This window comes from Oppia nitens, unplaced genomic scaffold, assembly GCF_028296485.1.
Source record: "Oppia nitens isolate AA-2021 unplaced genomic scaffold, nextdenovo-longstitch-racon4-pilon3 scaffold3_pilon_pilon_pilon, whole genome shotgun sequence".
NCBI lineage: Eukaryota > Metazoa > Arthropoda > Arachnida > Sarcoptiformes > Oppiidae > Oppia > Oppia nitens.
In genome coordinates, this window is record NW_026533221.1 from 6,115,535 (window position 1) to 6,131,494 (window position 15,960).

The 15,960-nt window shown below is 33.5% G+C and overlaps 4 protein-coding genes across 6 annotated transcripts; 2 read left to right on the plus strand and 2 right to left on the minus strand.

Moving 5' to 3' along the window:
- Nucleotides 1-494: 494 nt before the first annotated feature.
- LOC128957448 (uncharacterized) lies at nucleotides 495-4,157 on the plus strand. Of its 3 annotated transcripts, none has more exons than XM_054303211.1 (9): nucleotides 495-1,008; nucleotides 1,074-1,242; nucleotides 1,407-1,576; nucleotides 1,633-1,837; nucleotides 2,267-2,278; nucleotides 2,532-2,697; nucleotides 3,167-3,327; nucleotides 3,384-3,624; nucleotides 3,677-4,157. In XM_054303211.1, exons 1-9 carry the CDS (start codon nucleotides 896-898, stop codon nucleotides 4,051-4,053), a joined length of 1,614 nt encoding a protein of 537 aa, XP_054159186.1. In that variant the 5' UTR covers nucleotides 495-895; the 3' UTR covers nucleotides 4,054-4,157. The 3 variants fall into 3 exon arrangements, with proteins under 3 accessions (XP_054159186.1, XP_054159185.1, XP_054159187.1); XM_054303210.1 differs by having other exon boundaries at nucleotides 3,674-4,156; XM_054303212.1 differs by lacking the exon at nucleotides 2,267-2,278 and having other exon boundaries at nucleotides 3,674-4,155.
- Nucleotides 4,158-4,518: 361 nt separating this feature from the next.
- LOC128957428 (serine/threonine-protein kinase RIO3-like) lies at nucleotides 4,519-6,919 on the minus strand. Its single transcript, XM_054303185.1, has 7 exons — nucleotides 6,476-6,919; nucleotides 6,307-6,418; nucleotides 5,927-6,249; nucleotides 5,505-5,868; nucleotides 5,105-5,440; nucleotides 4,928-5,053; nucleotides 4,519-4,867 (listed from the first exon to the last, which is right to left on the minus strand). The coding sequence occupies exons 1-7, from the start codon at nucleotides 6,781-6,783 to the stop codon at nucleotides 4,724-4,726; spliced, it is 1,713 nt and encodes a 570-aa protein (XP_054159160.1). The 5' UTR covers nucleotides 6,784-6,919; the 3' UTR covers nucleotides 4,519-4,723.
- Nucleotides 6,920-7,701: 782 nt separating this feature from the next.
- LOC128957984 (uncharacterized) lies at nucleotides 7,702-12,206 on the minus strand. The gene is made up of 13 exons (XM_054303797.1): nucleotides 12,140-12,206; nucleotides 11,674-12,084; nucleotides 11,465-11,590; nucleotides 11,217-11,413; nucleotides 10,891-11,164; nucleotides 10,754-10,828; nucleotides 10,661-10,692; nucleotides 9,142-9,199; nucleotides 8,691-9,080; nucleotides 8,309-8,631; nucleotides 7,963-8,257; nucleotides 7,821-7,895; nucleotides 7,702-7,765 (listed from the first exon to the last, which is right to left on the minus strand). The coding sequence occupies exons 1-13, from the start codon at nucleotides 12,204-12,206 to the stop codon at nucleotides 7,725-7,727; spliced, it is 2,364 nt and encodes a 787-aa protein (XP_054159772.1). The 3' UTR covers nucleotides 7,702-7,724.
- A 1,023-nt stretch (nucleotides 12,207-13,229) lies between these two features.
- LOC128958550 (uncharacterized) lies at nucleotides 13,230-15,043 on the plus strand. The gene is made up of 5 exons (XM_054304429.1): nucleotides 13,230-13,780; nucleotides 13,830-14,211; nucleotides 14,265-14,461; nucleotides 14,508-14,841; nucleotides 14,900-15,043. Exons 1-5 carry the CDS (start codon nucleotides 13,619-13,621, stop codon nucleotides 15,037-15,039), a joined length of 1,215 nt encoding a protein of 404 aa, XP_054160404.1. The 5' UTR covers nucleotides 13,230-13,618; the 3' UTR covers nucleotides 15,040-15,043.
- The last annotated feature ends 917 nt before the right edge of the window (nucleotides 15,044-15,960 follow it).

Here is a 15,960-nt window from a genome sequence, read left to right on the forward strand (position 1 = left end):
ACGTTATATTAATTATAATAAATTATAACTAATAAATCCATTATCTCTAATATTGAAATTTTGAAATTATCATTGAAATAGCAAATAACAAATTGGATTAACTTTTATTTATATAAAAACTGTTATATAAAATGTATATTATATATGCAATTTCATACTGTATTCAAATATGTTAGAAATGGCACAAAAAGTTTTATTATGTAATAAAACAATTTATTTATAATAATATATGTATTGTATTACTGTATTATAATTGTTATAAAGTTTGACATTAGAAAAGATAATCAGTTATTGCAATAAGTTATGAGTATTTGTTTGGTATTATATATTCAGAGAGTGTTTGAAAGCTATAATTAATGCAATAATCGTTGTATTTGTTGAATGAAAATGATTTACATTATTATCATTACATTTAGTATTCAATCATTGAGTAATAAATCACTGCTTTATTGTCACTCAAACTGTATTGAAAACAATTCAATTATGACGTCATTGATGGCCTGTATTGTTGACTATAACTGTTGACTCATTATAATGTCATTGAATTCTATTAATTAACTAATCATTCGATTGATTTAAATCTTGGAAATCAATAATCAAAACATTTAAACAAAATATACGAATAAATCAATTGCCGAACAAATGAATGGAAAATCATAGGAATAGTGAGCTATAGTTTGTATGCAATAAATGGTGTTTAGTGTATGAGTGAGTCATGAATGCCATTATTAATGATATTATGGTTACTATTTGAGAGCATATACTGTATGTCTGAATGTTTTGATGTCTGATTTCAACACATTCTTTGCCATTCAATTGCAAGACATGAATGACCACCGATGACAGCGACCATTGGTGTTGATTGACATCGCAGTGATTGTTCATCACTAATAACATGATGTCTTCTTTGGCCCGACGAATGGCCACTTCCTCACTATGCGGTGCTTCACAGACACAACACTCTCCCAACACATCGACAGCACTTCCATATCCAACACGAATGGAAAAGTATGTCTTATTCTCTTACAATTGACCACTCATTTCACTGATTGTCACGTTTTTTGTCACTTAAGAGTCAAATTTGGAACACCATTGGAGAGCGTTTGCGGCGCTCATAATGACATCCCGGGACCACTTCTAGTGATGATTCTTAAACTGAATAAAGAGGCGCCCTTTAAGAAGGATGTGTTTCGAGCTCCGGGACATCAGGCAAACATGAAAAAGTTGATACATTTCCTTCAGGTATTTCCCTTTTGAATACATGTAAACAAAAGTCTTATCTTTTGATTAAATGTGTATTTTTTTGCTAAATTATCACAATTTAATTGATATGAAGAGCGAAGTTCAGTCTCTTTGTTATCAAACTTCTGATAATTAATGTTTTGATTGATTTGTTTATTATAAAGAACGGCCGTTTGGTTAATATCGATAACTATTCTGTTTATACCATTGCTTCCGTTCTCAAGAAGTTTCTTCGAAAGTTGCCGTCCGGTGTCTTCGGAACAGAACGCGAACAGCGATTGTTTCAGATTATTGAGTGGGAAAATGTCGAAGAAAAACGTCAAGAAATACATAGGTTTTAAACCATATTTGATTCAAACAATTGCCTTATAATTACATTTGGGTTCTTAGGATACTGACATCACTGCCAGTTGTCACACAACATCTTCTGGTGCTTTTGTTTGGTACCTTCCGAGCGATGGCCACCTGTTCAGAGCGGGCCAGCACTGGTATGACATCGGAAGCAATAGGCGTATCAGTGGCGCCGAGTTTTTTCCATTCATGTGTTCAGGACGGCAGCAAATTTGCCCGAATGGAAGACGTCCAGAGATTTAAGGTATAATCACTAAATTGTATAATTAGTTTGTATTTTCATTTAAATCGCTTTTATTTGTTAAAACATTGCATTTATTTTATAAACCGTATTAATTAGTAATTAATAACATATCGATATATAATACCAGTAATTAATAATTTGATTTTTATTTTTTGCTAACTCAATGGTTATTTGTTTTATATAAACCTATTTTTTAAATTATTCATTGGTACTATTCTTTAAGCATTTTACAAGTTATTATTTTTAATTACGGTTTAAAGTGTTTGGATTTATTTGATTTAAACGATAATATGTTAACAATTATGATTAATAATATAAAAGCTATAATACAAATGTAATTAATGAAAGCATTTAATTAATTAACCCATTTTATCCTTCATTGTAATCACAACTAATTGCATTGCATATAATACCTAAACTCACATAAAGGCACAAATCGCGGTAAGTCTGACCTCTATTTCTCATAATTTGATTTGGTTTTGGTTTTAAATTATAATTTTGTTGATTTGCATTATTTTTAATTTTCTAAAATTATTTTTTGTTGATTTTTTTGAATGCCATAAATTGCATAAAATAAATGCATGAATAGATTGTTAATTGCTTGGCTATTATTCGGGTCTTTTTGGATTATGACTTAAATTAATTTTTGTTTTATTAAACTATTGTTTTTTATTATGAATTTATACACAAATAGGTGGCCACAACTATAATGAAGTTTTTGATCGACAATTTTGGTGTCTGTAATCTATTTGGAAGAGATAATTATGAATATTACGCCCGAATATCGGGTCGAGTGCTCAAAGTGGAGGAAAACTGGATTTTTGCGTTCAAATACCCGCCCGACACACAACATAACACACGTATGTCTCTTATGTTGTGATTATTTGTCTTTTTTGACAATTATTTTTGATTTAATATTATAAACATTTATTTTATTGAATGCTTTACTTTGAATGCTTTCAAAACTTATTTTCATTGAAAATCTTAACTTATTTTTCAATTAATTGCTCACTAATTAAATGATTAAAACATAAACTTTAAAACAAAATAAATAATGAAAGGCAAGACCTCATTGGACTCGAGAAGTGATTGGCTTAACTGTAAATCACAGTTATGGGGTCTGCCATCAATGGCCACAACTCGGCTAAAAGGTTTGCCTTAATTTGACTGTCGCTGCCATTCATGACATTACTGTTTGTTCGCAACTTTGTTTAATTTATTGATTTTCATTTCAAATTATGCTTTCGATTATATTTTTGATCAAAATTTTAGTTTTTATAAAATTTTGCAAAATTTCGATTCTATTGTAAACTTGTTTCTACTTAACAGCCATTTCTTCATCAGAAGAGTGTCAGAGCTCACCAACACTTTGTACGAGTGGTAGTTCGTCAGTGACTGTTCCACCTCTGTCTTCGGTACATATGATTAACCAAAACATTGAAGACACTTACGCCAGACTTAGTATGTCTTTAGAAGAAACCATTTTTAAGGTCTGTTTTATTATTTATTTCCAAAATACAAAATAACATTTGATTTCTTTGTTTAGTCGCATCATTCATCACCCAATTCACCGCAAACTATAGTAATGATGCATCAAAATCAACAGACATCACAACCACAACAAACACAAGCGATGGTCACCGAAGAGGCGCTCAATTTAGACGATCTCAAGTCTGTCAACCGATACGCCGAAAGTACAAAATCGCTCACATTTTTGCCGATTGTTCACGAAAGACAAACTCAACGCATGAAAACTCGATCCGAATGGTTTCTCAATCCGGATAATGGTTTGTGTTTTCATATTAACCATTGATTGTCTAATTTTTCGCTCATCAGAAGGTGTTTCTTCATCGCATTCGTTCACATCTTCGACCACTACAGCCAACAATAGAAAATCAGTCGACCATTCGTTGTCCTCATCGATGTGTGGTTCTTCAGTGAAACAATTGGTGCGAAGGACTTCATCCAAAGAAAAACGATTAGTTCGGCGCTCGTCGTCTAAGAAGGACAAGGAAAATGGTAGCGAACATAAAACACAACACACGAGTGGCACCAATAATGGCTTTCAATTGTCGGCCTCAAGTGTTAGCAATTCTGATGCAAACCAATTGGTCACTAATCAGACTTCCATGTGCTCCGAGTCTGAATCAACCGATTGTGATGTCCAGCAAAAGAATACAACAAATACAACGCTCATATATAAGCCTCGAATATAACATTGTTTTCATAACATTTGTTTCTATTAAGAAAGTGATAACAAAATTAAGAATTATTATAAAATTATTACACACTTTACAGTATATATATATTTAAGATTTCAAGTATATTTAGATTTAATGTTTTAATTATTTGTCTTAATTTCTTTCCAGTCTTTTTCTATGAACGGAACAATTTTTATTACAATTTTGTATTTAATTTTTTTTTAATTTTCACTTTTTCATTCATTTTTCTATAAAAATCAATTTATTAAGAATAATATGAACTGTTTGATAGCTAATAATAATTGTATTAAAAAAAGGTTTTAATTAAAACAATATTTAAGAGATTATATAAATTTACTGCCATTTTAGTGAAGCTATCATATAATAGTAAATTTTATATTGGAATTAAACTTTTCTAATAAAAATGTGTTATTAATAATAAAATTGTGATAATTTGCTGAATATTACTCTATTAACTGACATAAAAACAACAGTAGTTGTGGTAAATCAAAGTCAATTCAATAACATTAGTTTACGTCAAGAGTTTGGTTTCATTTTATTTTTATTTTATCGGTAATCGTTTACCGAAAAAAATGTAAAAATCATTTCAATTACCGGTATTTAAAAACAACAAACTTTGAAAAATTATTTGACAGAAATCACAATAAATTAATTCATCTTTAGGTCAACTTTTGGGTGACTTTGAAATGCAAAAGACATCTTTCTGTGTCCTTTCTCGCGCACTCTTTTCCAACATATCTTCGAACGGATCCTCATTGTCTGATTCGTTATATTTTAAAAATTCGTCACTTTTATCATAATTTTCAATCTAAACGCAAAATTAAGATAAATTAAGAGAATATAAAACAAGTATAAAAACAAGACTAACTTTATCCAAGAGATCAACAGAATTGAACTCATTTTCATCACAAGTTGTGTCCAATTGTTTGCCACAAATTTTGGTAAATAATTCTGAAGGCGTCATAATATCATTCAAACAGCGTTTAGCAAAAAACTAATTAAAAATATATTAAAATAAAACCAAAATAACAAGTAATAGACATACTTTGCAAATGTTATTACAATCTCTCCACAAGAACTTAAAAGCCATGGGATGTGTTGACAATACGGCTTGTGAGACATCAATACACCAAAGTTTGTTTTCGTGCCACAAGAGGTTGTATTCACTGAAATCCGAATGAATTAAATTGCAATCTTTAAAGAGTTTGCATAACATGTCGACCGTCTGTTTCCACGCCCTTTCCAGCAGTTCTTCATTCAGATTCGCTTCTTTCAAAGTGGGCGCCGCTTTGCCATCGCTTCCAATGAATGTCATCACCAGAACGTGTTTCTTAAGAATCAATACTTCGGGACACGGAATTCCGTTCTTTCGAATTCGGTTCTAAACAGAAAGTGTTAAACCGTTTGAAAAGATGAGAAAGTGATGGAAAGCAATGAAAACGAACCAAATTATGCATTTCCTTCTCCGCCCACAAAGGAATCATAAACTTTGGGTTTTGTTTCGACAGTTTTCCCGTTTGATGTAAAACCGGATCATTTCCTATATATTGCACGCGATTTCTGAATTCATTCAAATACGTCTTGAATATTTTGACGGCAACTTCGGTATGAGTTATGCCCTTTTCGGTCATGGATCCTCTGCCATGAAGAACAACTGATTCCTTTCCGGTAGCGATGACGCCATTAATGGTGTCCAAAATGCCGCGATTCATGAGTTTGAAGACAAGAATTCGACTTTTTTCGTCCAAAACCTTCTCTGCGGTCGACTTTTCCTTCTTGTCGTGCAATCGAGCCATTCGTTTGCCTTCACTTTAAGTCAATTCAATTCAAATCAAAACAATTTCAATCAAAACAAAGCCATAAATACCTAATGGAATGGACTTTCAGTGCATTAAAGACATTGTTATTGAGTTTCATATCGAAACCTCCGCCGTCGCCGGTCTTCAGCTCGAAGTCCATTGCTTTGCAGGCATTCTTGCGCGCCGTTGTCTCTAAATCGTGTTTTGTGGTCACAATTCCATTCTTGACGGCGAATCCCTGACGACCCACTTTCACAGCCATTCGTTGCGATTTTTCAAACGAATCCCAATGTTTGGATTCTTCTCCGTATTCGTGGAAATCGTCGTCAGAGTCTTCAGAATCGAAAGACTCGTCTTTCACTCTTCGATACAAATCATAAGATATGCCAACCTTTGGATGAAAACAATCAGTCATTCATTCATTCATTCATTGAAAACATTGAAAAACCTTTGAATTTTGATTAAACTTTTTCTCCTCTTTCTTCAGATTGTGATCGTGTTGTCGATCGAAATCGTGTTGAAGAATATGAGCCAACAGTTCATCGCAAGAAGTGTCACTTCTGTCAACAATTTAACCACAAATCAAATGACAATCAATCGATAATCACTTTTAATACCCGTTTGTATTCTCAAGAAGATTCTGGACTTGACTTACGTCAAGACCCGACTCTGCCATTAATTTTCTTATATTTTCGTTGTCTTCAAGACCTCCGATTGCACCGATATCTTCACTAAACGAGTTCACGTGTTGGGTATCCAATTGATTGGCCAACTCTTCGGACATGACGTCATTCAGTGAAACAAAAGACACTTCTTTGGCGTTATTTGGATCCAAATCACTCTTCAGTTGACTGATGGGATCTTCTATTGATATCGACGGACGACTCACTAATTGAGACCAACTTTTAGACGTATTTGAAGCCATGGATGACTTAATTAGTTGACAATAATTGAGAAAAGAGTTCAACAAAAGTGAAGACAATTTTGACGAATGAAACGATTGAAAGAAATTTATTTAATTCTCAAAATATTTTCAATATTTATAGCAATGTTTCGATGAATTCGTCGACAAATCGTTGTTTGCATTCATTTATTATTGCATTCAAAGCGAGACATCTATTGCTTTCAATTGTTGTTGAATTCAATAAATTGAATGTAATTTCGATTAAATCTTTAGAATTAATGCCTTTTTATAAATAATATCTAAATATTTAAATCAAATCTCATATCAATTGGTTTTAAAAGTTATTGAATTAAATCAAATTTATTTACAATCCAAGGTATAAATGCAAAAATGCAAACTTCGAAATAACACGTCGATTGCCATTTTCATACTTTTGTCAAAAACATCTATAAAACATAATATTACCAAAAAAATGGTGACAATTGATCCCAAGGACGGGTGTTTGGGATCAAAGTTTGCATTTTTGCATTTATACCTTGGATTATAAATAAATTTGATTTAATTCAATAACTTTTAAAACCAATTGATATGAGATTTGATTTAAATATTTAGATATTATTTATAAAAAGGCATTAATTCTAAAGATTTAATTAAATTTAACTTTACTTTAATAATTATTTTAATTACAAAATCTTAGGAAAACTTGAAAACTATTTATTACTATTTGGACAATAAATTAATACTAAAATCAATTGAAACATAAAAATATCCACTTTTTAATCATTTTATTAGTTTTATTACACAATTATAAATAAATGGTTAGTTTTTGGAAAGTTTAGAAAAACTTAATTTATGAAAATTATAATTAGTTTATTAATAATAATTATAAAATGTTTGGATTAATGAGTAATAAATAAGATGTTTTGCAATCACTCATGAATTCAGTTAAATGAATGTCTAAATCAGTTAACACACGGCAATTGAACGTAACGTAAAGCGAATCCTAATTTCAAACAAAATTCATTATTAATTAATTCAATCGTTTGATAATTACTAACCGTTTTGTGAATGTCTGGCATTTTCCGTTTGATCTGAGTTTGACCTGACTTTCAGTTGGAATGGTTTGGATCGGGCTGTGGGGTCAGTAAGCAATCGATTGTCAGATTGAAAGCACAGGTATTTCAACAACAAATGACTTACAAATGACTACATTGTTGTAGAAGAGTCGTCCGCCACAAAACCTGTCTTCTCCGGCACCACTTCCTTCTTGAGATCCCTGATCAATGCCAACGTAGTCGTCGTCATTGCAAAGACCGCCCGTCAGTCCCAAATCGGAGAACGAGACGTTTCCGGTGCTGTAAAGCGGGTCATTGGAAGCGCCCCAAGAAAACGAGTTTTCCGTTTCTGTCATCCATTTTATGGCACAAAAGTTTTCTTCGACGCGAATACAAGACGTGTACCGCAAGTTCGACAAATACCGCGATTTGTTGTCCACCTATTGTCGCAAAAATCAGTTAATCTTTGAAATCATTGAACTTTGCATTACTTTTAGTCCGTAATTGAAAGATCGAATCACATCTGATGGAAGTCTATAGTATTGAAGACAACCCGACGGAGCCATCACATAGTTATTGCACGGAATCAACGAAATCTTTATCTTCCATTTCCGCGAAAAGTCGATGTCGTTTGTGATCACCGAAAGAACCACTGGATTTCCCGATCCGCGACCCATATCTACGTACAAGTGCTGACCTTTGTTTTCACCGCAAAGCATTGGCAGTCTTTCGCCGACAGTTGTTCTGACCATAAATGAGTCTTTAGTACATCTGCCGTAATCATCGGGCGGAGAAAGACTGAATTCCTCTAAATCTAAAGACAAAAATAGAATCAAAGGTTGGAATCGAATTGGTGTCCAAACAGTGACAAACCTAATCTCAATTGGCAGACGTCGGGAGCATTCTGAATGGTCACTTGACAAGTGTTGGTTCCGTTTTCTCCCATTGGATACGAAGGATTCACAAAAAGCGTTTCATTGCTCGACGTCTTTCCCGAACACGTGAATTTAAACGTACAACACGTGAGACCACTGCGTCCACACTGACCCGAACCTGTTCCGCCTCGAGACCGACAATCGGTTTCCGAGAGACACGTTCCGGCGTCGCCCACATCGGTATTACACGGAGTGTTCTGCAGACGAATCGGTTGGAAAATGTTGGAAACGGGTCGCCAGAATTGACGACTCGTGGCGTTTGTCGCTTGACTTTGATCCAAACAATGAATCAAAAAGACAAACAAAATGACAAATTGCGGACCCATTTCTGGTGATCGAAAGACATGAAAATTAAAAACTTTAAATTCAAACAAACGATTCAAACTTACTATGGATTAGAAATGCTAACAAATCTATAGAAAATTCTGAGTCTTCCGACTCTTCTCTCTAATTGAAGTCTGATTTATAATCAACTAAAAGAACACGTCTTACGACAAGAACCTACTCTTCAATTGGATGTCTTTTGTGACTTTGCGGAAGTATTGCATCAAAACAGGTCATCAACCGATTAAAAGAAGTCTTGAGATAACAGTTTATATAATATTTTAAATTTAAAGTTCAAGTTTTCAATGAATTTAAACAATATTCGGGTTTTTATTAACAAAAATTCATTAAACATTTTTTGGCAAAAACTAGTTTTGAAAACGCGATAAATAATAAAACTTAGTTTAAGTTCAAGGTTTGGATTTTAGTGAACATGACTGACATATTTCTGACCTAAATATCACAAAAATAATAAATTCTTCTAAATTTTTATTATTTCTTAAGTTTTCTCACGTCTATTGACGTCATTTAAAATCACCAAAAATTGTTTATTTTAATGTTATTTCCTTTATATAGAATTTATTTCTTTTTTGAAGATTATTTGACAACAGTTTGTCATTCAAATGCCGGACATTTAGAAATTGAATCCGAAATTTTTAATTACAACCAAAAACCTATTTTTAATTCTAATGTTTTATAGATTGTATACTTTGTATCAAAACATTTAACCAATTTTTAGACAATCTTTTTAAAGGTTTTCTTTTATTTCTTTTAGTTTTTTTGGTAATTATTAAAACAATTTTACAATAAATACTTGAAACAATTGTAAACATTCTAATAATTTAGTTTAATAGACATTAAAACAAATTGCTGAGTCTTAGTCTGAAAATTAGTTTCAAATTGTGTTTTATTTAAAATCCAGGATTTAAACAAATTTTCTAAATTAAAACTTATTTTATCAAAAATTAGAAATGTTTACAACTAATTAAGGTTTAGTGTCGACAGAATAGTTGAACAGTTCATATTATAGGCGTATTTATTAAATATCCATTAAATTAATGTTAGTATAAAAGCATTATTTGATTTTTATTACAATTAGGGAGTCATTCAGTTATAATTATCAAAAGTAAGTAATAAAACACACATTTTTTAATTGAATATATTTTTATTAATTCATAATTTATTACAATTTAAAGTATAATAAATTAATCAATAAGTTAATGACTTTAAGATAATAAATATGTGAGAACTGAAATAAATAAAATTTCAATGACTGTTAATAAGAAAATTGTTGTCTTTTGTCTTATTTTTTACAATTAAAAAATTTTCTAAATTTGAAGAATATTCTGTAGGATTTGTGGGAAATATTCTGTACAACTTGTTTGTCAATTAAGTGTTGTTTTATATAATAAACTCTATATTAATATTTAGTGTTTCAGATGTTTTGTGTGTTTTATAACATCTTTAGTGTTATATTAAGAAAGCGTTGGAAAGTGTTGTCAAATGTAGTGTCAAATGATGTGAAATAAATTAGTTGAAAATCATTACTATTTGTTCTAATATTTGTAGTTGTTTTCAGATAACACACGGAAGTTGAACGTAACGCAGCGAAAAACCTAATATAAACATAATTGTCAATCAATTAATCAATGAATGAATCAAACAATGAATACATACCGTGCTGTGCATTTTCGGCGTTTAATTTTTGGTCACTATTTGAACGAACTTTAAGTTGAAAAGGCTTAGAACGAGCTAACAATCAAATCAAACAAACAAATCAAATAAATATAAATATCGATTGATATTTGACTCACAAATAATGTAATCGTCTTCAAGAAGTTTTGTTCCGCAAATCCTGTCTTCTCCCGGACCGCTCCCTTCAGCACTTCCCTGATCGATGCCAATGAAATCGTCGACATTGCAGAGTCCGCCACTCGCGCCCCTTGAGGTGAGATTGCCTTCGAAGGGTGCGCCCCACGAGAAGGACGAAAGAGTGTCAGTTTCCCATTTTATTGAACAAAAGTTCTCTTCGACTCTAACGCATGACGTGTATCTCAAGTTTGACAAATATCTCGCTCTTCCTTCCATCTGAAGATTCAAAACAATCAAACTCTCAGTCCTTTCGGTCTTCAAGTCTTACCGGTAATCCGTAATTGAAACTCTGGACGACAGCCGACGGCGACCGGAAGTACTGAAGACATCCGGACGGCGCCATGTCCAGATTATTGCACGGAATCATATTGATCTTGATTTTCCATTTGCGGCCAATATTGTTGCCGTTCGTGACAACGGACAGAACGACTGGATTGGCTGATCCGCGGCCCATATCGACGTAAACTAGAGTCAAAGGTTAGAAAAGGGAGAATAGTTTGAAGTTGGGTTTCTTACGGTGTTGATTGTTGTTATCGCCGCACAAAATGGGAAGTCTTTCGCCAACAGTTGTTCTGACCATAAAAGAGTCTGTAGTGCACTGACCGTTTTCATCGGGTTGAGCCAAAGAAAACTCCTCAAAGTCTGTCAATTGAAAGTGTTATTGAAATTGATTGAAATTGATTGAAATTGATTGAAATTGATTGAAATAGTTTGAAAAAGCAAACCGAGTCTGAGTTGACAGACATTTGGCTGTTTATCAATCGTGACTTGACATGTATTTGTTCCGTTGTCTGTTCGCGGAAACAAATTGTTCACAAAAATGGTTTCGTTTTCTTTGGTTCGTCCGCCGCACGTGAACTTGAAATTACAACAGGAGGCGAATCCTGAGGCACAGGTGCCGTCCGGAGTTCCCGAACGAGTCAAGCAGTCGTTTTGTGCCAAACAAGTTCCCGGAGTATTCGACTCTGTATTACACGGACTGTTCTGATATCGGATTATCGCAAAGATGGCCGGAATGGACGGCGGTCTGAAGCTGGACTGTCCCAAGACCACAGTTACCAAATAAAGAGCCAAAAAGACAAACGAAGGACGAATCTGTGGACAATTGGATGAGTTTTGAACATTAGTTGGAAAATACAAACCATTTTAGTTGTGATGTGTTGTAAGCAAAGCTCACATTTGACAACAAACTCAACAAAACTCCGCCACAAACTGATAGACCCGGAAATAGCGACTCATCTCTTATATAACGGGTCATTGGCTGCCTTCAGGACCGGTCTATCACTGCACGGAATATCACTACTCGACATCACTGTAAGCACTCTTAGCCCTAAAGCTATGCAATCGTTGATCAGGTATTCAGAAATTTGGTTTTCTAGTTGTGGTTTGGATTTGAGTTGAGTTTGTGTTTGTGTCAGTCATCCTATGATTACTGACAACTAAATTATAGTCTTTATTACTTGTAATCATCGATAAATAAAAGTAAAAGTTGTTTTCAAAACATGACTAAAACATTGTGTTTCTATATTTAGGTCTTTAGTCTAATTTTGTTTTTTACTAATTATTTTAATTCAAATCAAATCAAAGCAGAAAACGTTTAATAATCTGTTAAATCATTTCTAAATTCAGGTTTTTTCAAGTTTTTTAACATAAATGATAAACATTTTAACAAAACTATTATATATTGCAGTCATTCAACTAATTTTAAATCTTGTTTTTTCTCTAATTTCTCTGGATTTCAAACTTTACACAAATTTGCTATTTCTTAACGCAATTATTTAAAGTCATAGAAAAATCATGAAAAACTCGATTAAGTATTAAAATTCGTCAAAAAGTAATCTTTTTATCAGAATTTGGTTTTTATAAAAGTATTTAATTTTTCAAAATAAAGAATAAAACATTTATTATTGATTTAAAAAAAGTTATTTAAATATAAATCAAATAATTAATTAGAAAAACTATTTTCTAAACACTTGTAGTTTATTTGAAAACATAAATAGCTTTAAAACCTTTGAATAAAGTTTTTGTCAATTGAATTAATCTAAAATTAATTTATTATAAATTTAGTTTAAAAGTTGAAAATATAAGCAATAATTGTCAGAGAATTGAAAAGTTGTAATAATTGTGATAAAAAACAAGTATTTGTTTGAAAGTATTTGATTTGTTTTGAAAAGTTGACATAAATTTGTGAAAATGTGTATAAATATTGTTAGAAAACAAATATAAATTCAAAGCATTGAATGGTATTAAATAAGGAAGTGTTTGAAGCAGTCTTTTGGAGAGCTTTTTAGCTAAAAAATGATTTGTTATCTGAAAGCCCTCGACCTTCACCTCTAAGCGCTTAATTGACGCCAAAAACGGCAACAGATTTGCCGTTTTGTAGCCGTAGTGTCTGTCTGTGGGCCCTCTCCTCAAAGCTCATCCTATGACTGCATCATTGCCTGAGGCGTTAACCTAACCTAACGTTGGATTTCCGGGTTTTTGTGCACAACTGTTACACAACTTTACAAACATTTTCTGTAAACCATTGAACACAAAACAAAGTCCGAGAAATGAAACTTTTAATTGTTTAATCAAAAAACCCTTTTTCTCATCCATTTTTCACCAAAAAAAAGGTATTTCTCAACATTTCTAAACAAAGTTTTTAAAGCTTTTGTCAATATTTCAGATATGAATCAGTTATTAGTGATCTGTGTCTTGACTCTGAGTGTCTGTCCTCTTCGGTCACAACTGATTCGTCCGATTTCTATTCCCGGAATATTCTCAATGATTCGCTTCCAGAATACTGTCTGTAATGGAGATAACGAAGAAGGAGGAACGTGTCTCTATGAGGTATTTATCACATTATATATCTCTGTCTTTAATCTTAATCTCTCAACAGAACGAATGTCTGTCGAGAAAAGGTCAAGTGATTGGTCGCTGTGCTAACGGTTTCGCCGCCTGTTGTTCCTTCAAATTCACGTGCAATGGAGAGACGTCGCAAAACGAAACATTGTTTGTCAACAAACAATATCCCGACTTCGAGAACGAGACCAACACATGTCAGGTGACAATCAAGAAGTTGCCGAATGTCTGCCAATTGAGATTAGGTGAGACATGTTCTTCTCTTTTCAGTCTTTTCACTGTTTTGTTCGTAGACTTCGAAGAATTCCAATTATCACAACCCGATGAAAACGGTTTCTGTACGACCGACTCTTTTATGGTCAGAACTACTGTTGGCGAACGTCTGCCTATTATTTGCGGCGAAAACGGCGGACAACACAGTTCGTGAGCAGACATTTGGCTTCGGTTTGGATTTTAATTGTTTTTCTGTTAGTTTACGTGGATATGGGCCGTGGATCTGCTAATCCCGTCGTTCTGTCCATTGTCACGAATGGCAACCGTTCTAATCGCAAATGGAAACTCAAGATCAATATGATTCCCTGCAATAATCTGGACATGGCGCCGTCCGGTTGTCTCCAGTATTACCGGTCGCCGACGGATGTCATCAAAAGTTTCAATTTCGGACCGAAAGTAGGTTTTTATCGCAAACAAGACTTTTTATCTAACGTTGTCTTAGATTGAGTTCAGAGCGCGGTATTTGGCGAACTTGAGATACACGGTTTGCATCCGAACTGAAGAGAACTTTTGTGCCATAAAATGGGAAACAGCGGAACCGGGATCTTTCCTATTCGGAGCTCCCTTTGAAGGTTTGCCGATTTCGCCAATAATTGTTTGCAAATTGTTTGTTTGTTTTGTAGGAAAAGACACCGAATTCGGTGAGTGTTCGCATCCCTTTCCTTTCGTACCTTTGAATTCGGGAAAATCGGGCAAAAAGTTGTCTTCAGAGTCAGTATTGCCGGGTGTAATGCCTGCAGAACGCGATCCTCTGTTTCCCTCCAGAATATGCAACGGTTAGACATTAAAAGCGTCAAAAGATTTTTACTAATGTTTGTCTTCTTCTTTGAATAGGAGGCGCAAGTGGACAGTTGTGCAATTTTGATGACTTTGTTGGTATAGACCAGGGATCTCTTGAAGGAACGGGACAGGGAGAGGACAGGTTCTGCGGAGCAAAACTATTGGATCACGATTTTGTCATTTGTAAGCATTGATTGGTTGATTGAATGTTTGAATTAATTGATTGTTTGATAGCGCGATCAAAACCGTTTCAATTGAAAGTTCGTTCAAATGGCGATCATTTCAATAACGCCTTTAACTCACAAATCGGTAATTGATTTAAACAATCATTTGAGCGTAAAAAACGAGTATTTCTCACGAATTTGTTTCTATAGGTTATGCCATGCGTTACACTCAACTGCCGTGTGTTATATAATAATTATAATAATTCAATCATTTATTTATTAATTCATTTAAATAACTATTCATTGAATAAATTCGACAAAAGAAACTTAAACTGTGATATCTTTGATCACAGAAGACATCACTTGATATCACACTTAAGTTTCTTATTTGTCTTTAATTTCCATTTTTTATAACAAATCAATATTTGCTTCAATTATTTGATTACAGTTTCAAAATAAGAGCTCAAAAACACTAAACTTTTATTAATTAATCGATGAATTGGTTTTCATTCATTTGAATGTCGTTTTCGTTGTTTTCTTTGAATTCGCTTTTCTTCGTCGTCTTGACGCCATTGTCGCGACTCTCGTATCCGTCTAGAGATCCCAAATACTTGCCTGCGTTGTCCTCGTCAGCCATGGTCTCCATTCCCGACGCCGAATGCTCGAATGCGCCGAAGTTGTGTTGATGGTCGTGATGGTGGACCACGTGATGGCCGTTCCTTAATCCGACACTTAATCCCGGTTTTTTGCATTCTTTGACAATACTTTGAAATTGATTAAAAGTAGGAAAAGTAGTTTAGAAGACTTGACTTACTAGATGGGAATATAACGCGGTTCTTCGTGGATCGGGATGTACTCCTTGTGAGCGGGAATGTTGTCGTAGTGGTGGACGTCTTTGGATTCCTCTTTGTCGTTCAGTAACGACGCTTTCTTATGACCCAAAAGAGCGCC